Source organism: Vanessa atalanta, chromosome 8, assembly GCF_905147765.1.
Source record: "Vanessa atalanta chromosome 8, ilVanAtal1.2, whole genome shotgun sequence".
NCBI lineage: Eukaryota > Metazoa > Arthropoda > Insecta > Lepidoptera > Nymphalidae > Vanessa > Vanessa atalanta.
Genome location: NC_061878.1, coordinates 154842 through 179920, shown reverse-complemented (window position 1 = coordinate 179920; position 25079 = coordinate 154842). Strand labels below are relative to the sequence as shown.

At 34.0% G+C, this 25079-nt stretch overlaps 2 protein-coding genes across 2 annotated transcripts in view; both read right to left on the bottom strand.

Annotated features, from left to right (window-relative positions):
- The window catches only part of LOC125065878, a 177367-nt gene that overhangs the window by 71518 nt on the left and 80770 nt on the right, over positions 1-25079 (bottom strand). The window contains exon 3 of the mRNA XM_047673734.1: positions 14632-14777. Within this exon, the coding sequence (XP_047529690.1) occupies positions 14632-14777 (146 nt within the window). The remainder of the gene's footprint in view (positions 1-14631; positions 14778-25079) is intronic.
- Positions 22484-24945, bottom strand: LOC125065604. Its single transcript, XM_047673317.1, has 5 exons — positions 24898-24945; positions 24254-24400; positions 23553-23736; positions 23358-23474; positions 22484-22751 (listed from the first exon to the last, which is right to left on the bottom strand). The coding sequence occupies exons 1-5, from the start codon at positions 24928-24930 to the stop codon at positions 22498-22500; spliced, it is 735 nt and encodes a 244-aa protein (XP_047529273.1). The 5' UTR covers positions 24931-24945; the 3' UTR covers positions 22484-22497.

Here is a 25079-nt window from a genome sequence, read left to right as displayed (position 1 = left end):
TATAGACATTTTTTACTCGAGTGGAATTCTTATTTGACAAACACACGAAATATATTGAGGAGAGCTAAGAAATGCATGTCACTTTTCATTATGGTTTCGAGAAAATTCAAATAAATATAAGAAAATGTCATAGCTGTAATTTTTTAATTTAAACATCTTTTTAAAATTATGTATTTCCCTACTTGCTACCTTTTTAGTAATTAGTGTTATTAAAGAACCGAAATTATTCAGCGGCATACATTAGTACATTATATTAGCAGCCTGTAAATTTTCCCACTGCTGGGCTAAAGGCCTCCTCTCCCTTTGAGGAGAAGGTTTGGAGCATATTCCACCACGCTGCTCCAATGCGGGTTGGCGGAATACACATGTGGCAGAATTTCGTTGAAATTAGACACATGCAGGTTTCCTCACGATGTTTTCCTTCACCGCCGAGCACGAGATGAATTATAAACACAAATTAAGCACATGAAAATTCAGTGGTGCCTGCCTGGGTTTGAACCCGAAATCATCGGTTAAGATGGACGCGTTCTAACCATTGGGCCATCTCGGCTCACTCATATTCAGCGGCGAGAACACTATTTTTTTTGGTCCCCTCATGATTTGCCGCAGCAAACGAAACGTCGCGTCGACGCGAACGGGTCTGACGAAATTGCTTTTATTTCCAATTTTGTTTCGGAAAGGACCAAAAGTCTAAAAAGTAAAAAGTCATGAGAGACATATCAATATTAAAATACATTTATAAAAAATATATTAGCATGTCTTTCGGAAGTTTAATAATACATTCAAAAGAAAAGTAACAGTCTGAAATCAATTATAAACACGACGTGTGTCACGCGTTCTCGTAAACACAACTGTGTTGGTCCGGGTGTGAACGCGCAATATTCGGTTTAAATTCAACTGCTTCCAGTGGGCTACCTCAAACAATAATAAACTGTGAGCGAGTAATCATGTATTCAGCGATATGAAACAAACTTATATATACCGACGTAAGGCGGCATAGCAAGTATGAGTATATAAATTAACCGGCAACTAATAGTTTTCCAGACTTTGAGTGCACAGCCGGCTCAGAGGAAATATTCTCAAAGAACTATTCGAGAGTATGGTTCGGAAAGTTTTACTCTATAAATTTGATCATGTATAAAATAGACTAGATTCTTTCGAGAATTTTGCCCATAATCGCCAAGATTAATTTAAATATAACTATATGCAGTTTGATTCAATTAAGTACGCATAAAATGTCGTTTGTATTTATATTGAAAATAAATCTTAGACCAGAAAGAATGGAGGGAAAAAATTCAAATACTAATGTACTAATGTGAAAGTAAGCCAGTTCTTGAGACCTATCAAGAGTAATATCCCTTTACAAACTGCGGGAGTATATAAACTCGAATGTGAGTGTGGTTTATCTTACATAGGCCAAACAAAGAGAAGTATCGGTACTAGGGTCAAGGAACATATAGGAGATGTCAAAAATAGGCGTTCTTCAAAGTCTGCAGTCTGTGAACATGCTCTGGATAAACCTAACCATTTTATTCGATTTGATAAACCACAAATCCTCGCTAGAGAACACAGATTCATTCCTAGAATGATACGCGAGGCTATTGAAATTCAAAAACATCCGAACTTCAATAGAGAAGATGGTTGGAGACTTTCGAACACTTGGGATCCACTTATTAAAAATTTAAAATCCCAAATCCAACAGACTGCAAGACCTAAAGATACAGTTAGTGCCTTCTGCGTGCAACCGGAACACTACTCAAGATACCAATTAAGAAATCGTTAGCGGTAGTTGTAAATAATATTTCTTTTTAATTCGAACAGACAAATGTCACCTTAGTCTGCCCGTGACCACGAACACTACAAAGTGCTCGAAACGTCGGGATGTTAAAATAATTATTATACGCGATTAAATCCGTTAAAAACTAGTTTTATTTCAATTCAAATACTATCCTACTGCACAGGTTATACGTATTACAGTGCACCCGTAGAGTGCGAACAAACACAAGCATGCTCTTCTTCCTTAAAGAGTCCCCTGTTCCGCGCAGAGTACTTAAACTACGAGCTTACTGACTCCTGGGCTTAGCTGGGTGCGATTAGAAGTGTCAAGCTAGAAAAACACAATGAATTATATTTGTAAAATCATGAACCGTAAAAAACGTGTGTAGAAATATCAAAATAAATGACAAACAGAATTACTGAACCGTCAGCAACGTCTGCGCTTTTATTGCCGAGACCCTGTCTATTGTCCGCTGTCCGTCTCGTCCCTAGTGCGCCTTGGAGGTTGTAACCCTCAATAGCGTTTTATGTGATCTAATTGGGTATTAAGTTGCGTTCGAATAGAGGTTTCGAAAAAAGTATCTGATGTTATTGGCTGTCTGCGTCACGTCAATAGTTACATGGATAAACCATGGACACTTAGTAAAAGCGAAAAATATAGACAAATTTCTATAATTTATACTGTAACTATTTTTGTATTTATTGCTTTTCCCACAACAGTTAATTGTAACTTGTATCGAGAGTCGGTACGATCATAGTCAGGATCGAACTGACGACTTTCCCAGCCAAACTACAGTTGAGCTTTCGAGACGTTTATTAATTATAGAAATAGATTATCCCTATGAAGAAGTCTCAAATATATGATAAACGAATAAAATAATTCAATCTTGAGTCTAAAAATAATATATCCAATACATAGATGTACTTGGTTGTTGGTATTTGAAGTTTATTAGTGACTGTTTAAAATTATATCGACAGGACAAGACAATACTACATGTAGTAAGCCATCTGTGTTTATATAATTATCCCATGAATAAATTTTATCATATAATTATGTAACAATTAATCCTCGATTTAAAAAAATATTTTTAAAAAAAATAAAGGTCATTTACAAAAAAAAAGTATCATTGCACAAGCGTATGTAAATGCATGCATGCATGCAATGCAAAAGGCGTATCTCGAACGAATACGATATACATTTTGGAACGATTCACAACAAATTAAGGTGTAAATTGAAAATAAATACAAGTTCGAGCGTGCGAATTCGAAGTAATAAAAAATAAGTAAAGATTTCCTTTGAATTGTTTATAAATAACCCAATGAAAAAGTCTCCCAAGAATATGAGAATATAATGAGTTCAATGAACTCTACATGTAAAGGTGCACTTATTATATTTTTTATATATATATATCTAACCAGATTGTAATAATTTTTGTTATTCTAAAAATAAGTTCCTTATTTCCCTCAGAATCAATAACGAGTTAAACCTACCAGTGCAAATGGTAATCTATTATAAATATTTTTTAAGCCTGTCGGAAAGATTTATTCACATGAACTGGCACAACTGACAGGACAACAACTCAACATAACTGAAACACTGATTGTATCTAACCATAATTTTTATAGAAAATCTTGTAAGCGTGATTTAGGCTCATAGATTTTAATCAAAGTCACTTTCTGTATCTGTCTGTTGACACGGTCTTCACTAATAGAAAGAGCGATAAACGAGGAAGGTTTGTAAATATAATTGCAAATATTTTGGACAAAATGGCCCAACTATGGCGGTGTATTATTTGAAAAGTTGTTTCATTAATAATCCTTATTCAGAAAAATATGTTAACATTCGAATAAAAATTAGACGATAATATCGTCGTTTCCAAATTTCATGCAACGAAACGAAAAAAAAAAAAAAGTTCGCTGCGTAACGGGCGATCGGATAACTGCTCGGTCGCCTGTAACAATAGAATTTCGACCTTGGCCGTTAAAATTATCCAAATTTCAATCTCTAAGCCGTGGACATATTTTGATTTATGTTTCACATTAAAATTATAATTTATGATAACTATATAAAATACAGACATAAACTAGTAAATAAATAAACCTTATAAAATAAATATTAAATATTTCTTGCTGATGCCATCAATATTCACCCTTAGCTTATATATTGCACCCTTATTTAACAAATTCATATTAATGCATTTTCTATTAAATGTATAAAACCGGAGCTTAGTACACGTGGATGTTTTTTTATGTAAAAAAAACTGTTAATTTTTAGATAGGAAGTGATCGATAAACGCTTCAAATAAAACGAACGAAACGTCTTTCATAAAGTTTAGCTTTTATTTTATATATTATTAATTATCTCGAGAAATGACCACTGTTGAAGTTATTCATGTCATATTAATATGTAAATTGAAATAGAAATTAAGAATTCAGACTGATCGCAAAGTTGGTAATGATATAAAATATTTTTTTTTTCAATTTCCAAGGTATACAAATTTAGTTCTGTTCAATCAATCCGTAAAATTAATCTTGTTTCTTTAAATAAATCACATTTCGTTACACACTGAATCAAAGCTAAATTTACGTGAACTTTTAACAAAGGGTCAGTTCAACGTACAGATTCCATTTCATCCCCTCTAAATATATAAGTTCTCCCCTTTCATCTGTCCATTACAGGACTACCCTTTTATACTGACTTGTAATTAATTTATATAAACAAAAAATGCCCTTAGTCAAATAGCAGAACACATGGATCTTAATAGTAGACTGCGGGTTCAAATACCGTTCAACAGCATTGAGTTTTCAAGTACTTCAATTGTTTTTACTGGTAGTGCTGTCTGGGTTGGTACCATCTCATATATATTCATTCGACATTCTTCTGTCACTTAGTAATACTTATATGTTCCGATTTGAAGGGTGCACTCATCATGGCTCACTAGCTAGTGGAATTGCAAACTTAATCAGTGGTGGCGGCGGTGCGGTGTGATGTAGGGAATAGTTAATATTTAATACAGCGCAAATGTCTATGGGTAGTGAGCACTTACCATCAGGTGGACCGTTAGCCTGCCTCCCTACATATGAAATAATAAAAAACACATTAAAGTGCACAAGACTGCGCACACACATAAATGCACTCTCCATTTCCTCACTTTCATAATCCACCCGGTCGTATTGGAGTTTAAGTGCAGACTGTACATTCATCCAAATACCAGACTCCGCTGCTGCTAAAAAAAATTCGTTAGTATAACTCACTAACTTTTTATTTCTCGCCATGGGGTTGGGACCCAGGACATCGGAATCGGCCTTATATCTAGACCACTAGACCAAACAGACAATTCTTCTTTACGGAAAGTAGACATGTTATTTGACTCAATCGCATTTAAAGCAATCGCAAAGTTTTTTGAATATAGTATCCGGGTTTTAGCGTAAACAAGTCGTAGCCAATAAAAATTCTTTTTGTACTGCAGATATTTCAAATCCCACTATGCTCGCCGCATTCCTGAAGCAGCCGCCGTCGTTAGCTGACAACGAGAATTTTCGACGAGAATGCACTTTCTAAAAGTACTTTTATATTTTATATTTTATTTATGCATTCGGCGTCGTCCCGATCTCCTGGAAGACTGCTTTGGTGCATCCGATCCCTAAAAAGGGCAACCACTCAGACCCGTCCAATTATAGGCCTATAGCCATCACCTCCTTGTTCTCCAAGGTAATGGAGTCCATTATAAACTGCCAGCACCTGCGGTACCTAGAGGAGTACCAGCTGATTAGCGACCGCCAGTACGGTTTCCGTCGGGGTCGCTCAGCCGGTGATCTTCTAGTTTACCTTACTCATAGATGGGCGGAAGCAGTTGAGAGCAAGGGGGAGGCATTAGCAGCCAGTCTGGACATAGCGAAGGCCTTCGATCGCGTGTGGCACAAAGCGCTTCTTTCGAAGCTTCCTTCCTATGGGCTTCCCGGGAAATTATGCAATTGGATTACCAGTTTTTTGGCAGATCGGAGCATCAAGGTCGTTGTCGACGGTGCATGCTCCGACTTAAAATTCGTCAATGCTGGTGATCCACAAGGCTGCGTTCTATCACCCACTCTGTTTCTTCTGCATATCAATGACTTGTTGCAAATCAGTAACATTCGCTGCTATGCAGACGACAGCACCGTAGACACCTCATACACCGGCCATGCTAATATTTCTCGGGAAAACGTCGAAGAAAACCGGAACAAACTTGTGTCTGAAATCGAGTCTTAGTTAAACAAAGTGTCGAACTGGGGTCGGCTAAACCTAGTCCATTTCAACCCCAAAAAGACGCAAGTTTGCGCGTTTACTGCTAAAAAAAAACCATTTGTCGTATCTCCACGATTCGAGAACATTCCGTTAGCCGCCACAGCTAGTATCGGAATACTTGGCGTCGATGTTTCGAGTTTCGTTCAGTTCCGCGGTCAATTGGAAGGCAAAGCCAAATTGGCATCAAAATAGCTCGGTGTGCTCAGCAAGGCAAGACAGTATTTCACGTCGGCCCATCGTCTAAGACTATACAAGGCGCAAATTCGGCCTCACATGGAATACTGCTCTCACCTCTGGGCGGGTGCTCCCCAGTACCAGCTCCTTCCACTTGACCGTATCCAACGTAGAGCGGCTCGAATTATCCACGATCAAGCCCTTTCCGATCTGCTTGATCCTTTGGCTTTGCGTAGAGATGTTAGATCGCTCTGCATCTTCTACAGAATCTATCACGGGGAATGTTCCGAGGAATTGTTCGGATTAATCCCGGCTGCTGAATTTCACCTTCGGACATCTTGTCAAAATTCCAAATGTCACCCGCACCACCTAGATGTCCGAAAATCCACAACAGCGCGATTTTTAAGACATTTTCTGCCTCGCACAACCACTCTGTGGAACCAGCTTTCGCCGGTGGTTTTTCTGAACCGATACGACTTGGGAACCTTCATGAAAAGAGCGTACTCTTTCCTGAAAGGCCGGCAACGCACCTGCAAGCCCCCCGGTGTTGCAGATGTCCATGGGCGGTGGTAGTCACTTTCCATCAGGTGAGCCTCCTGCTCGTTTGCCACCTTTTGACATAAAAAAAAAAAAAAACATTATGTTTTTCTACCATGTATTACCTATATATACCTAGTTGTAGCCAAAATATATACTAATAAATTATTCATTATCATATTTAATCAAATCAAAAGGCAATTGTTTTTTAATATTATTATTAAGTACGTACAATTAGTTGGGTACTAATAATTATAGAATTTATCAATAACTCAAAGTTTGCATTTTGCAATGCAATGTATGTACATATATGTATAGAGTTAAGAAACGATCAATTGGTTAATTAATTAAAAGTTAATGACGTCAAAACGGGTTAATCATGATTTATATAATACAAGATTATTATTTATACGACAAATAAAAACCCAATTCAAAATATCGGCAGAATCGTTTCCACAATAACTAATACAATAATAGGAGGTGAATAGTATAATTTAAAATATCTTTTTTTTTTAATGTGACTTTACTTATGAACATACGTAAAGTCGCATTGTTGTTGTAAGTAATGGTTACATATTATCCATTCTTCACCATACCATTCTTAGGATGCTAATATCTATAAGCAAGATTGACTACTAAACATCGATGTTATTTGGTTAACACCTGTCATTTTTTTTTTATATTTTTTTTTATAAAGCAGCGTGGTGCTAAAAATTTAAATAAAAAATCCTATGGCTCGACTAAAATAGAAATATCATAGTATTTGCAAGTCTAAGTGGCTGGCGGTGATCCAAAGCGTTTTTCGAGGCTACGTTTCTGCACGACGGCTATATTTTCTAGACAATTAAACATGGCTTATCGGTGCTTGTTTCAGTTTTAATGTACTTTGTGGCATTTACCTTGATTACCTTCTAAAACATAACCCGGTTTCATGTGTGTATCTACATATATGTTTATATAGAAACATTTTAAGGAGAATATTGTAGAGGTGTACTTAAAAATTCAAGTAGCGCCCCGTTTCATTTATATAAAAAGTTATCAAAAACATAAAAAAAATCAACTATAAAGTCGTATAATTAAGAAAAACCTAAGTTTTGAAGACTTTGTATCGTACATAATAATAGTCTTCAATCAAATAAATTCTACTCTTCGTGGAACAGAATATTCCTTTTTTTTCAGTAAAATGAAGTTCACTGTATATGATACTTACTTATTAATATATGTTTTATAAGTCGAAAGCGAAAGCGGAAAGCGAAGGCGAAGGCGAAAACTAATCATTAGTTAATGACACTTATAAATCCACGACTTTTACGCAGTGTAATCTTATAACAATCAACTCGTACTGACGCGAACAACCTTGGCGCGCTGCAGACTTATGGAAACCTTATCGAGCACCCAAAATTAATTACGAAAGTTGAATATAATAAACTGATCAAAGTTTCGTTATAGCAACGGACTATAAATTCGCTTAGCATGCAATCCAGCCCATCCCATACACCAACAATACGTCATGAACTAAGAATATGTTGGTGCTTCTTGTATTGTGACTGTAGTTAAGCCATACAAATAATCGCAGCAGGGAGCGGCAATCAGCAGCCTTAAACAAAGCTCTCTCATCAAGATCCAGTGCCTTTTATATATTTAAATACTTTTTTCATAAAGGGGCACGTGAGTACTGCGCTAGAACAGACTTATCTTCTCACGACGTAAGTAAAGTTAATTTGCAAAGTAAATAACGACAAACGTTCTCTTCTGTACTCACGGTTTTGAATACGTAAGCCGTTTGGTCTTCACGAGCGTTCATTTTGGTGACAACCAGAGCACTCACGCATTCATGAGAGGAAAATAATATCTTTATTTTCTTGTAGAAATATCTTGGTCTCGGAGATATTCGTTTGCGTTAAAGTAGTGCTCGGTACATCGTTAAGTCAAAATTGTTGTCCAATAAAGAAGCCGTACACTTGCTCATCAAACCGAGTTTCGAGTCCTAAGATCATTTTTATTATCTAGGTAATATTTATAGGTTTTACCTTTTTACGAGACTTACTTTCACGATTATATAACATCCCATTTTAATATATATTACATCCAAGATTATCTTAAACACTACAAACAGTCAAGTTATAAAGACACGTCGGTCGAGAATGAATAGTTTTTAAAATTGTTGATTGTTGTAAAGTCTTTTCAAGTTTGTTTGTGATAAATAATGCATTACAAGTCTCGCGCCGCCTATTGTTATTGGTACATAAGCAGGAACCTCAAAGCAAGTGCCAGCCACGACTGCTTGGAATCTCAATATTTGTCTGAACCAGATAAATCATTTCGGAAAGGACACGGCGCCACACATTGTGGCATTATTATTGAATAAAAATAATTGGCTCATTTATAAAGTGAATTAATTGTACCTTTTTTTTTAAATAATCTGGAAGCGATCTTTTTATGTCAGTTAACATAAATTTTAACCCTAAATTAAAAATTTTAATACCGAAATATTGCCTTGACGAGTTGCTTAAGTGCGGCGAATACACTTTGCGCACTAACATATAATGCTGAATATATTTTTATCCGAACGAAGTCTTGCCGATAAGAATGAATATTCGAATGAAAACCCTCGCTTCATTCTTAAACACACAGACCTAATGTTGAACCAAAATACAGTTAGCACAATCCTGAAGCTGTTATCCCATATCCCATTGGTGGGCAACAGCCTTTATGGAATGGAATTGGAGCTTCCACTAAGATACTCCAATTGGGAGACCCACGTGTATTATATATATGAGTTAATATACATATATGTCAAAATGTCTATAATCTATACATAGGAGTTTCCTTATTATTCTTCATCACTGTTACGTGCAGTTCATATTTTATAGCTTCATAACTTGACACAATCTACTGAGCTGAAGTTTTGCACGATCTTTTAATTCTGATAACACAAAAATCATATGTGTATATAAAAAAATCGAAATTTGTCTCAAAGTCCTGTCGAAAAAGCTTCTTATTACTAATATTTTTATTATAAATTTGCATCTTCTGTCTCTGATTACTTTTATTTCAGTTTATTTTGTTTAATTTAAGGCCATGAGTGCACGAGTGCCTCCCTTACACGTCTGATTACTAGCCCTCAATGTACAGTGTGTGCTTCATAATTTACTTTTGCAGTGTGTTATTAACGTTCTGTAAGTAATAGAATAATTGAATTTTTAACGTAACACGGAATCAGACGGTTATCTTCATGTCACAAATCGATAACAAGTATTGTGCTGTACGCCGTGTTTGTCTACGACTCTATTACAACTAGTTCTGCTTAAGAAATGTGTTTTGAATAAAACCATTTATCAATTATTTCTTTTTTTATTAAGAAAAGCCTATAAATAATAAAATGAGATTTTGGAGACTACATCTGGTTATGTCTAAAACGTTAAAGGTCGACAAACTGTAAGGGACGTTAAAACTTATTTGTCTTTGAATAACGTGTGATAAAAGAATAATTCACAATAAAGTCAAAAGTTATTGACATCGACGTGCAAGCCTATTGTCGTTCCAAATATAAACAATATAAATAAATAAGCTCCCTTGTCTGGGTATCACCGAATCACAAGTTGCTCTACCGTGCCAATCAGTATACAGGAACAAGGAACGTAACAAAGATCCTAAGAATATTGCACGTGTGCTGACGATGTAATGAGCTTATATTTCGTATAGATTGGGCGGTTCAATGACCGGTTGTGACGATTTACCAGTTAGAGATAACATCATTTTTCTTTTCCATTCTGATACAAAAATAATATGAAGAAATCGGTACTAAGCTATAAGACAGCCTTATTCTACATATTAGCAAGTTTTGTTAAATAAAATAAATATATATTTATTTCGTCCCTCATAGGGTCACAGGTTATTAGTAAATACAAGGTGTTTATTCAGAAACCTAACTTAAAACAATTCTACGCAACTTGACTTATACTTAAATCTACCACATTCCTCTGACAAGTCTTATTGGTATATATGGCATTTGTGTGCTATGGCTCATCCTATCAGCTAATGTCTTCAGTATGCCATTGGAACTAGCCCATAATATCAATTTTGAAAATTTATGTATTATCTTTGTGTTGTACAATAAATATTACTATTATCAACGCAATTTTATTCTTATTAAAAGTGAATAATATACTGAATTCAATTGAATGTCTTTCCAGATTTGATATATTTTGACGTCTGTGTGCAGCGATAGCAAATTTCTCATCGAAGCGAATGCTTTCAATTCAATTCGCTCCGAAGGGTATAATATTGGCCCTTTGGACATTTGGCGTGATCAGAATACTGTTCTTGCTGACCTCAAACTTAACTTAGTTTGATTTTCGAATGTTATATTCAAAGTTTCATCACACTGATGGCATCATGATAGAACATTTACACACAAAATATTGTCAAAGTTAAAACATACAAATGAAAGAGAATATAAAGTTTGACAGTTAATTAATTATAGGTATTAGTTATAATTCGATGTCAATATCTCTGAAACTAATGGAGATAATGGATTGTACTGAGTGTATTAAGATTATCCATACAATACGAATTACCTTGAAACTACAAGTCTCTGAAACTCAACGATACAAGTCTAAAATGCCTTAAAATTAAATTTTGTGGCTTCGTTTAGCATTATTTGATACTTGCCTACAGAATTACAGACAGAATTTGGTAGGCGGATAGATAGAAAATTATCAGTTGCACAGAATAAAATAATGGATTTGAAGCAGATTTTATAGGCAATATATAAACTGAAATTTAAGTTTGACCCATGGATAGTCCCTGAAATGAAAATTCAAAGTGTCAATGGTTTGCTGATCAAAAGAGAGTATAAATGTGAAAGTCATGTTCATTGTATTTTTATAAGTTGGGGAGTAGTTTACAGTCATGTTATGTTTAAAAGGAACTTGTGAAACTTGTCAAATATTATTATTTACTTAAACGTTTGTGAGAAGATGTAGAAAGATAGGTGGGAAAAAAGGAACTTAATTCCGAAACCCATTATGTCCATTACCCATTGTGAACCACACACAGCAGAATTTGTAGAAATGTACTAAACAAAGTTAAGATATTAATCCTGACAATGAGAGGTCCAATTCAAATCAGATGAAATAAGACTTCCAGATATGATGGCGTAATTGTATCGCGTCAAGGCGTTTTCTTTTACTCAAAATCGTATGTAAGTTTTATTACTTTGTTTGTGACAAAATTATTCACCGCATAGTTTTACTGAGAGGTGTTACGAAGAATTGGAATAAATAATACGCAAATAAAACAGAGACCGCTATTGAATTTCTAACTGCTATAGATTTATCTCTCGAAAATACTGAAGTTTATTTCACACTTCAAATATTTATACAACATTCGGAAGTATTTTTTCAATCAAATTGAACTGAATTATTTGCTTTGCGGATTTTAATAACATGTATGTAATTACTTTCAGTCGAAGTGATTGTATCATTTGAACTTTATGTGAATATTATTAATTGGTCTTAGTTTATTAGTATCGCGTGCCCGGCAGTAAAGGTAAACGTGAGGAAACCTGCATGTGACTCTGTGATGAAGTCCTGCCACATTAAAGAAACGCAAACAATTAAAGAATATAATATAACAAATGTTGGCCGCGGCTTTGCTCGCATAGAAGTTGAATATATTTACAGATTAACTAAAAACATTACGTTAATTTAAGACCTATTTGTATACTACATTCCACCAATGTTTATTTCGCCCCTTAGGGGTAGAATATGCAGAAACGCTTAAATACATATCTATTCATTTTTTAATCAGTGTTCCAAAAATAAAGTTGCATGTTTCTAATTTAAAAAATGACGAACTTCCATACAAACTTTCAAACCCTATTTTGCACCCTTAGGGGTAGAGTTTTCAAAAATCCTTCCTTAGTGTGTGTCTCAACTCAATAAATACTAACTAAATTTTATGGCGCTAACCTTAATGTTTACGCTGGGCTTTGATGAAGCAGTCACTCAGGACATGTTATTTAATAAATATAGATAACGGAAATTAAAAGCTTCGATTTCAAAAGTCTGTAACAACAAGTCTTGTTAGGTTATTGTTATTACAAAAATAGTGATATCTCCACATCGCGGAATTCATACTTTGATCTATGAAAATAAATATGAATTATTTGTAGTATAGCCATTCTCAAATATTAGTCAACTACAAAAGATTTTTATATATATTTTGTAGAACACAAGTAGCGCTCAAACACAGGTAAACTCTTTATACTGTCGTCATCACTGTCGGGATATGATTCGTCGAATTCGCGGCGAGCGCCAAAGCGCCCACAATGTGATGAGCCGAAGATCAACATCTTTACGTATTTGCCCACGCATAGGAGTATGTCTGGCAATTTCCTTACTCCAGGATGATAGTAAGGTGTAATTGGGAAAAGAAATCTTACATTGGACCTCGGGATTCGAAATCTCGAGATTTGCTGCTGTTATAAGATAGATCAACGAGCCGAAACTATTTTTTGTTTGTTTCATAAAATCTATAAAATATAATAAATTCATATTATCGTAACTATTAATGAAAGTTAAACAAATCTTAATTTATGGCCCAATAAACTTTTGAATTATAAAGTTTAACAAAACGTTAGTGCGGAAGAACTGATAAGCTATTGACTCGGCACATATTTATAATGGTATTCTAATGTAACCGACTACACACCAGCGTATTATTTCGGCAGGGTCCATCTTAGTGTCTGGAAGCAACTTTACATCGCGTGCTCTCTGAATTCACCGACTGAATTGCGCCACACGTAACGGCTTTAAAACACGCTAGGGCATGATTCAGGTCGTTTTAATTCGAATGATAGAACCATTACGACACAACTATCAACGGAAACCGAGTTCATTTAGAATTATATATTATTATTATCAAAATTATTAATTTGTCTCGATGCTCAAACAACATTGGCACGAATCGTTTGGATAATGAAATATAATTGGTCGAAGATACAATAAACGCCGATTCATTTAATTATGAATTCTATTTTAGTCGAAACTAGAAACCCGCCATGACTTCATTCGAAGAAATTTAATAATTCATATAAGTAGAGTTACGAGCAGTTCGAGTTAATATAATGTAAGTAAATATTATTCAACGTGCAGTGCGATGTTTTCATACCTTATACAATCAGCACGCGAGGAATCCCCGCACCTGACGGCACTCGGCAATGATGCTGCATTATTCTTTAAAGAATCTCCACAAATACAATAAGGCTGAAGAAGAGCCGGTTTGACTATTATTTTAACACTTTAGTCTATTTCAATTGAAGGAGGAAAAAGGTGAACAATTCGCGGGAAACAATGTTAATATGATTAAATACTCATATTAATGTCCGTCCAATTCGGTACAAACGCTTCTTAAATAGTATCTTATATTTACAACAACACAATTTAATTACAAAACATGATTGTTTCTTCTTTCTGAGTTACAAATTCAAAGTTAAAATCTTTGTTCAATGTAGAAGCGTTAACTTGCTTATTAATTCTCAAATTTAACATAGTTGCGTTAACAACTTCGCCCCTAGCCTACACGCTACTCGCTTCCTTAACAGTGAATATCACAGTGCACAGAATACGGCATGTGACAAAATTAAAAACCACTAATAACTACTATGTTGTACCTCATTTTAATTTATATTATTTACTCCCCAGCATAAAAGATTAAAAACAGAAAAATACGATGACAACTAATAATATAATTCATATTAACTCAGATTCTTATATAAAGATAAAGGTACTTTATGCATTAATAAGGATTTTATTATTTAATCATATATATAATAAGAATCTACCCCAACTTACCTGTAGTTCTTTGCGGATCGATTTGAGCATGCAATATTGAAAAGCCGGGCGCAATGATGGCGGGCAGCGTGCGCGAGCGCAGCAATGGTGGTGGCCCTCGGCGACCGACAAAGGGGTCGACCGCCGCCGCAGACGCCGCCGCCGCACTGCACACATAAAAATAAATTACAATAACATTTATCAACTATTCTACGTCCAAACATCAATAATCAGTGTTCCAATTTAAAAGTAACCCGTTTAAAAGTAAAAAACCAAAACATCTGGAATTTCACAGTTCAACCAAACATCGACATCGAGGAAATATAAGAAGTAGCTTCTCAACTTTTCAGTAGCAGTTTCTGTGGACGAATGTGACTTTGCAAATATATATATATGTATGTATGTAATAATAGCTGGGAATTATTTTGGAAGTTATTTTATATTTATAAATGGATGACAGTTTTCAGTTTTGAGATTAACAGAAATTTACTTGGTGGTAGGGCGTTGAGCAAGCCCGCCTAGGTAGGTACCAAGCTTGACGTTCACCCTTCAAGCCCTTGAGCCAGTGTAACTACAGGCACAAGGGACATAACATCTTAGCTCCCAAGGTTGGTGGCGCAATGGTAATGTAATGTAGGGAATGATTATAATTTCTTTAAGCGTCAAGGTCTATGGGCGGTGTTGACCACTTCCAATCAGGTGGCCCATTTGCCCGTCCGTCTACCTATTACATAAAAAGAGACTTCAGTACTGTTTGACCGATCACAATGATAGTTGGCACAAAATATCTATTCTGCATATGCGAAAATGTTTCTGAGTTAAAATAATAACTATAAATAGCGCGATCCTAGACGCCGGAGTCAGTTTACTGTCGGAAGTAATAGCGCTCACATCTTTGAGAAGTGAGATACCTGCGACTACAGCGAAGTCTCTGAAACTTTGTGTACAACTAACGTAAGCGATTTGGTATATCGAGTTACTAGATTTTGTGCACTGTGGTAATAAATCACTACTCATTTTCACTCAGTATTTTATTACGCATAAGTATCGTAACGATATGAAATTACTCATTTGTAAAACTCTATCATATTATATTCTATTTAAATTATATTAATTAAAATTTTAAATAACAATATATTTAAGGTGAAGCGTTAATAATTTATGTTTAATCACTACATAGTATAAAACAAATTTGCTTCCCGCCGTCTGTCTGTTCCCAGGTCTTCAAGCTACGCAACGGATTTTGATGCGATTATTTTTAATAGATATAGTGATTCAAGAGTGATTCATATGTAATACATGAATATTATAGTAGAGAAACACTGACAATTTTAGAGGTTTCTAATGTGATGACGTAAATAAACACATTTTTTGCGCTTACATTGCAAACACCGGCTGAACCCTAAGAGATAGATCAAAATAATGTACTACAGTATTGTGCACCTTAAAAAGGTCTGCAAAAAAGTCTATGGTATATGTCTATCTCTGAGGAATAACCCACAATAACCATTTTTTATTATTTACTTTTTACGAGAAATAATGGCTTATTTACGAAGCGATTTTAAGCAAAACAACATTAATCCTTATCCAACCTTAAATACATTGTATATATTCAATTTAATAAAGATCAATATGGCTTTAAATAGAATAATATATAATAAAAAGATTTAAATGAATATTTCCGAAGATTTAATCAGGTTTAATCTTTTAATATATTTAATTCAAATCTAAAAATCATCATCATCCTCCTGCCCTCATCCCTATTTTACTGTTTTATTTTTATTTTTACAATTTTTTTAATTCAAATCTAATACAAAGATACATTATTTATTTAGAGTATCAATAATGTCATAGCAACGATTTAGATTGTTTTATGAAATAATATATGTGTTACGACCTAGTAACTCTCCAAAAAGGCCACTTTCTGTAAGATGATGTCCAGCGCTGAACAAGAAAATCCTCGTGATAAATTTTACACAAAATTTTTAGAGAAAACTATAAAACGAGACACGAGAACTCCAAACTAAACCAATATAATATTGCTTCGCAGACGATTTCAGCGTCACGAGTAGTGCGCTCGGATCGTTTCTAAATTTGAACTTGTATGGACACTCACGTGTTTTAAAACTTACAGTATTTACAATGAAAATACCAGAAAAATGAAAAGTGCTTCCATAGCTGGGCAACGCTATTTAATTTTTTACTGATGATTAATTAGTCAGTTTTTATATTTGGTGTTTTTATCTCGTACTCTTAGGCAAGGGAAACACGTGGGATAAAAGTCTGTCACATTTGTATAATCCTCTTCCCTCCAAAGGAATAGTATACTGGAATTAAGCTGAGATGGCCCAGTGGTAAGAACGCGTGCATCTTAATCACTAATTGCGGGGTCAAACACAGGCAAGTACTACTGAATTTCCATGTGCTTATAATTTATTTCGAGCTCGGTGGTGTAGGAAAAAATCGTAAGGAAAAATGCATGTCTTAATTTACTGAAATAGAAATATATTTCTCTGAACTAAACCTCTCGGAGAAAAGCAAGCCTTTCATTTATTCTTCTTTTTTTTAAATAAGAATTTTGTTCGTTGTAGGAAAAATTAAGGAATATGTTTTGATTTTCCTGCCGCAAGAGTGTAGTAACAGTCTCGTCGCCCTTGGGTTACGACTGTTGATACTATTACCGGAGTCTAACGATCCACAATGTTTTTATAGCGTCCATCATCTTGGGCTTTTATGCAAATACTTCAGTATTACTGTTGCTATAAAATATTACCGCGAGTGAGCGAAGTCTTGATTTTTTTTCACTCGATACTGGCTGCAAAATGTAATCATGCTAAAGATTTAATATGATATAAGAGTTACTTAAATTACAATTGAAACTCCTCACGAGGTAGATTTTACTTTAGAAGATACTGTGTTACCTAAAATTTAATAATCATATTCAATTAAGCTTATAATATAACCTTTGGGTTTGATGAATAAGTAATTTGTATTTGTACACAGTAGTGTACGTCTTATTCAGTAAAACATTTTTAACATAAGCTTCAAAAGTAGCAATCTACATTACATAAATACATGTATTGGGGGATCTTTGCTTAATATGGGGGTCACCTTGTTCGCAAAGAGCTTCTTTACGATTGGTTACAGTCATTAGCGTTACTAATAAATGTCTTTTTTTGTAAATAAATTACTACGCATTGTACTTTGGTGTCTTATCAATCTCTACAATAACACGGTGCCGCTACATATAAAAGTAAAATAATTAGGGATACAAATTGAACAGCTTAAAACACGATACTGATGTAAAAAATCAAATTACGGTTATTGAAATTTATAATTAGACGAAACAAACAAAGAAATGTAGAGCAAAATGTATATTCATAGCGTTTCGTTAATTAAATAAATACATTTCTCTCATTATTATATTAATATATATCAACGCAGAACATAGTATACATACGTGCCATGCACACACAGATTAGGGGAGGGCACGTCACAGAGTAGCCATGACAACGGAAGAGCGTCATAAAGTTTGCCGTTACGGCACACGTGTCGTTCTATCCTCAAGGCGGCAATAGATGTATGTATTAAAAAACATAAATACAACAAGAAGTTGTTGACGAAGACCAATGTGCTGAAATGGTTAGTACGTATAAATATTAAATGGCACTTGGCGCCATCTGTGGTCGACGAGCGCGTGCCGGTAATAAAGAAATATTACAATGGAGATTGTATTGAGGAAACAATCTCGAATGAATAGATTGTTACAATAAAATTGTGTATTAAAATGTTGGTATTTAGTTGTTAATCATTCATAATAAATATGTGCTGCCGTTATAAAAACGTCTGACTTTGTTACGAATCGATAGTATTGTATATACTAAAAAACGACTTCATCCGCCTAAATTTTGTTTAGTCTGTGCAGCCTTATAATATACACATATATTATAAGATTTAAACTAGGCCTCTAATTTATCTCATCGCGCAGCACGCTCATAATATATCTCACTTAAAAGAAGATTGAAGAAGACTTATTTCTTCAATTACTAACTTAACTTTCTGTCGGGCAGCGAATTTCTAGATGTGGCAATATAAGTATTGAGATTTAGATCTAACTATATGCGAGCCCATATAGGCTTGTGATAGCTAATCAAGCTAATAGGCACCTATTACAGATTTATTATTAGAGAATAATGGTTCACGGTTTATGCGTAAGGTTTAGGTTTATGTAATTAAATGTATTTTTTTCTTATTTGAGTTGATTGAATGACAATTAAATTGGGATTTACGTACGATTTATGACCTATTAAAAAAACTACTAACTAGATCTCGTTCACACCAATTTTCGGTTAGTTAAGGGAGTTAGCATGATAATGTACATCATATATTTTTTTAGTTTTATCATTCTCTTAATAAATATAAATAAATATAAATAAATATTGGACAACATCACATACATTACTTTGATCCCAATGTAAGTAGCTAAAGCACTTGTGTTATGGAAATCAGAAGTAACGACGGTACCACAATCACCCAGACCCGAGACAACATAGAAAACTAATGAACTTTTTCTACATCGACTCAGCCGGGAATCGAACCCGGGACCTCGGAGTGGCGTACCCATGAAAACCGGTGTACACACTACTCGACCACGGAGGTCGTCATATCTTCCTAAATAGTCTCTTATTTAGGAAGTTACAGGAGAGGCGAGGAACATACATTTCACCACTTAGGAAGTGTCTCTCGCGCAAACTATTCAATTTAGAAAAAATGATATTAGGACCGCAATATGAAAAAAAATATTTGAGTTTTCATTCTAAGTATGGGGAACCACCAAAATTTATTGATTTTTTTTACTATTTTTGGGTGAAAGTCTTAATGCGGTTCACAGAATACATCTACTTACCAAGTTTCAACAGTATAGTTCTTATAGTTTCGGAAAAAAGTGGCTGTGACATATGTACGGACAGACAGAGATAACGAATCCATAAGGGTTCCATTTTTTACCATTTGCCTACGGAACCCTAAAAAATATATATTTTTAAATAAATTGTTTATTGTTCCTTTTAATTTTTGAAGACAATACATACTTTACCTTTAGTAGTATGTAATCAAGTTTTATAACAAAGAAAGAAAAAGGAAGACGCAAAAGAAGTGTCTCGAAATGTCTCCGGTCCGCCGGGGAAAATTCACGTTCCGAATTTTTTCTTAGCGGAAATATTACAAAAATATTTTTTGTATGTAAGCGCCTCGTTTATCACTCAACTCTCAGGTCACGTAAAAAACGGCCTCCTTTGATGCAAAGGTTTTAAAAATAAACTAATTGTACAAATTCTGGGAATTTGAGTGTTAATAAGGGTGGACTTCAGTTCTTATATAAAATCAAAGTAAAGGTTCTTTGACGTAATATTATTTTAAAAAAAGACGATTGGACAATTTGATGATAATGGATCCATCGCCCGTAGACATAATATTCGAAATATTGTCAATTCTACACTATCTGAACGATCGACATCCAAAGCACACTGTCTCGTTCACGCATTCCTCAAACTGAAACACACCGGTGCAAAATATAAGGTAAAGTAATTAATGAGTTAGCAGTGCCCAGACCCTAACGTTGGAAGTGATAGTAAATGTCAAATAGGCGCCTCTGGCAGTATATTTTAACATTTTATTTTATCTGTGAAGGCTAATTGCAATTCAATTAAATACATTTAATTGGCAAATTTTTCATGTAATTATCACATTAACTCGCCGCACCATCCAATAAAAACCACAACATACACTATACTACTAGTATACTTTACTTTCATTATTGTTGTTAACCAACCCAAACTGATCAAAATTGACACTTATCACATTAAGTCTAGGCTTGTCCATTGACTTAATGACCTGAATCGTTCCCCAAATTTCATGCGATCATTTTCCTTGAATTTTGTAAGTATTTCTATCATTTCAATTTGACAAATTCTACGAATTAATATAAATACCGGGACAATTATAAATTCCTTACGGTCCAGGAGGAATTAGTCAATTATTTAATTACTCTTGTACTTGTACGAAACGACAACCAATCGATTTTTCTGAAAACAAGCTAAATAGCTGAACGAAGAAACATGCGTAGAATCTACACTTTAATTTGGAAACAAATAAATAATTAATAAGGAAGAGAAATGCTTTTTGTAATTTAATTAATATTAACTACATTATCACGACTCTCTCCAGCTCATTAAAATTTATATCTAATTAAGAAGCCAACTTGGGTCATTGAACGACTATTTGCTGCTTCTATGTCAACGATCTTCAAGATCTCTTCAGCATCGTAGAGATACCGTAGAGCTCGTTTAACATTTTTCGTATTATCCAAGAAAAAAGTTCATGGATTATGTGTAAAATATTGATGTCATAAAATTTTCAACGTCTTAGGATATTGTAAAAGTCAAAGTCAAAGTCAAAGTCAAAAATCTTTATTCAATATAGAAGTGTTTGCACTTGCTTATTGATTGTCAAAAATCTACCACCGGTTCGGAATTTAGCACCTCGGACCTGAGAAGAACCGGCGAAAGAAACTCAGCGGGATATATTTTTTTATTTTTTTTTAACCATTTTCCATGTAGGTACAATGATAAGTATATTTTAGTTGTTTGAAACAGCCTGGAGGCGATCATTTCATTCCCAAGGTGTGCAGTCAACTAAAAAGTCATTAGTGTTGTAATATCCTTTAGCACACAAACGCTCTTTAACGACTCTTTTGAATTTTATAATTGAATAATTTTGAACGTTTTCTGGGATCCTGTTGTAAAAACGTATACATTGCCCCAAAAAAGAGTTACTAACCCTGTGTAATCGGGTACTTGGAGTAACAAGTTTATTCTTGTTCCTAGTGTTAATAGAATGTACGTTTTCTGGGAAAATCATTTATGTTTTTGCGTACATACATAACATTATCAAAAACAAATCGAGAAGCGACAGTCATTATTTTAATTTCTTTAAATTTACCTCTTAACGAATCTTTTGGGACCAGGTTATAAATTGCACGAATACAATACTTATATTGAATACAAGCTATTTGGATTTAATATCATTTTAATTTTATTTCGAAAAATATGACTTAAATTGCAAATCAATCGAAAAATCACAAGATCAATAAAGTTGTCAAGAATTACACAGAATACTTATTATTTATCTTAATATATATCTATTTAAAAAAAATGTCTATCTATTATATCTTAATTATGTCTTTTCATGACATTATAACATCTAAAAGTATGAGACGTAAATGTCTACATCATATTTTAAATATATTTTCGCTTACATATATTAATACAAGAATACTTAAATAATGAACAGACACTTATTGAGCTGAGTCGCTAGAATAAACACTGTTCGATGTAACGTAATGTATCTTGTAACGTGACGATTAATGAGTGTTTATCTACTTCTGAGTTAACTTGAATACTTTGATTTAATGTCTTGTTAGCTTTGATGGTTTTATAAAAAGTACGTAATTCAATAATTACCATCAGTACAAAACAAAGAGATTTCTGATATATTTCCTAAAATTCATTTAGGGTCGTTTGAATTTCTCGTGACTGGATTTCAGCCATGGTATCTAAATTTAAGGATTTTCCAGCTGTTCATGAGATATCTGCAGCTTAAAAATTATTTATTAGACTAATAAAAAGTTGGGTAGATTATAAGGCTGACCCATACAAAAAGGCAACTCCGAAAATTATTATAGAGATCATTATTACACAAATAAAAACAATTTGAATATAGAATTTTATATTTTCGTAGTTAAGTAGAATAAAATAATAATAGTATTAAAAAATCAAATTTTGGTATTATTGTAATATCTTTACTTATTGACTTTTAATCACTCATATTTTACTCATCCGCAGCTTCCGTAGCCGGATCATCTGAACCTAATAAGCCGACTTCAGTAGCGTTAATTATTTGTGGATTAGGTGCTGTTTCAGTATTTGATGTTTCATTAACATCATTAAGTAAAGGCGTATTGTTAAACTCTATGCTTCTTCTAAACTGAGATGCGTCATCTAAATTGATGTCATTAATGTTGGTTTCATTTTCATTGTTGATTTTAATTTTTTTATCGCACGGATTTCTGTGGTCTGAAAAGCCTAGAATGTACAAGGACGTCTATATTTTTTTTATTTTTTTTTAACTTATATATACTAATCAAAAATAAAAACACCACACTTAAGAAATATGTGCAAATTTTGTGTGCAAAAGCAAGGCAAACTACATATGATGCGATAAGGTAAGGAGAGTTACCTCGATTGACAAGCAGTACGGGCTCGAATCATTTTGTGTCAAATCTTTTGAATTCAAATTTAAGCTTACATTCGGATTTTGAAGGGAACACCTTTGCCTTATTAGTGAGATAAATAGAACAGGTGAATTTTAATGCAGATCAAAGGATGAAATCCGAGCCAGCAGGGCTGCCTTGTGACGTACTTAATTTATTTATACATTATATTTTTCTTGATGGTAAAACACCTGCTTATGTTAAGTGTAGTTTAGTTATTATTCCAGCCGTGCGGCATTTAACGTTGTTTTCTTATTATAGTTGCCTTTTAAATGATTTTACATAATCTATGGATGTATATACCTAATTGTGTATTTATGTAAGAATGACAAATGTAAAAATCTCTAGCGAACCTAATAAATAAATAAGTAACATTATTGTTAATTATATTCAAAAGCATTCAAAATACACAATGTACCTCTTAATAAATTATTTAACCCCGGTATATATACACTGCCGTCACCAATATCTAATTTCAGTTGTGTTTTTCCTATATTGGAAATGCCCGTAGCGTTAAATTTTAATGTATTGTTTCCTAAAATTTAAAATATAATCGATTACTAAATGATTAATATACAAAAAAATATATTTTATATAATTCACCGAGCTTTACCAGATTCTCCAAATTTTAACCGTACATCAGTTTCACCAACAGCTATAATTCCATTTGCTTTTAAATTAAGATCTACATCATTCGGCGTCAATTCACATTTTGTTTCTGTAGCGTCATTACGACTTTCAACTTGATCAGTCTTTTTCTTCTTTTTATCTCGCACTTCTTTTAACTTGGCTTCTAACTGCAAATGAATATTACTCGAGGATGTAAAAACGGACCACCTGATGGTAAGTGGTCAAACCAGAACACAACAATACCAAGTGCTGCTGTTTGGCTCTAGAATATCTAATGAGTGGGTGATACCTACCCAGAGGGGATTGCACAAAGCCCCACTACCAAGAATTTGAGTTTATGAACAAATTTTATAACTTTTTAATATAAGTATGTTATTTTCTAATAAAAAATAAATGATATCGTCCTGGACGATATCAGCCAAAGCTACCGATCTCAAGGAAGACCAGTTACCCACGCAGAAAATATCATAGTGCACAAATGTGTGCGAAAATAGAGCACCATTTTCATTTTCTCACTTTCATAATCCGATGGGACGGAATATCTGACAATTTCAAAGTTCAGACCCAAGACCAAATGTATATAATTTCTGAGGCACAGGAGTGCGTGTAATCCAGGATATAATTATATACCTAACCACTAGAGCAACGAGGCAGTCTCAAGTAAATATTGGATCAATATATTACCATATCTAGTAGAATATCTTTTTGTTCTGAAAACGCTTTGCCAACTATATCATTTCTCCGCTTTGGATCTAAAATTGATGCTGTAGGTGTTGAAGATGAACTAGATACATTTAATTTGTTCCCTCCCACTACATAATTTGAAGATATCTAGAAGAAATATTAATATTATTATAATTAAATGCTCTCGCCCGATATATTTACATTACCTTATTCTTTAAATATATTTAAATGACGTCCTCGTGTCACAATAATGCCTGTAAGAGCACTCGGGCAACGAAAGCGTCTTTATTCAGGATCGGCTTCTGAAGGGTGTTCAAATAAATCCAGTCACTTGACATCATTTGTATTCCCAACATTGTTAAGGCGTTTAGCAAATTTAGTCAGATTTACATTTTAAACGAATTTACAGTAGACATTGGCACTTGGAAACTTCGTGGAGTTACTTTGATTGTACCCGATGGTTATTGAGGAAAATTAAAAGTAACGAAACGGGCAGATTTTTCAAAAAAAATCAATATAGTTAGAGTTTCACTATTACATTCTGGTTAAAAAAAATAGGAGACACACTCATGGTGAAATGAAAATTATATGAAATATCGTAAGAGTGACTTTTAAAATAAAATCAATTGCGAGTAATGACATACCAGAATAGCGAGTGGTAAATACGCGAGGGCCATACGTGCGTTTTGCTGTTTCCGACCGAAGGCAATATAGGAATTTTACGAGCCGTTACTGAAATCGACGTTTATAAATAAATACAATTTAAATGAATTTTATCGTCCGTGCAACACGAGTAACGTTGAACGCATTTAGCTGAAAATAGGGA

Coding starts and splice junctions, on each gene's coding strand:
- LOC125065604 (XM_047673317.1), bottom strand. CDS start 24,930: ATGGCCCTCGCGTATTTACCACTCGCTATTCTG. Junction 24,401..24,897: donor ATTTACCACTCGCTATTCTG/GTATGTCATTAC, acceptor TATTTCTTCTAG/ATATCTTCAAATTATGTAGT. Junction 23,475..23,552: donor GTTAAAATTTGGAGAATCTG/GTAAAGCTCGGT, acceptor TTTAAATTTTAG/GAAACAATACATTAAAATTT.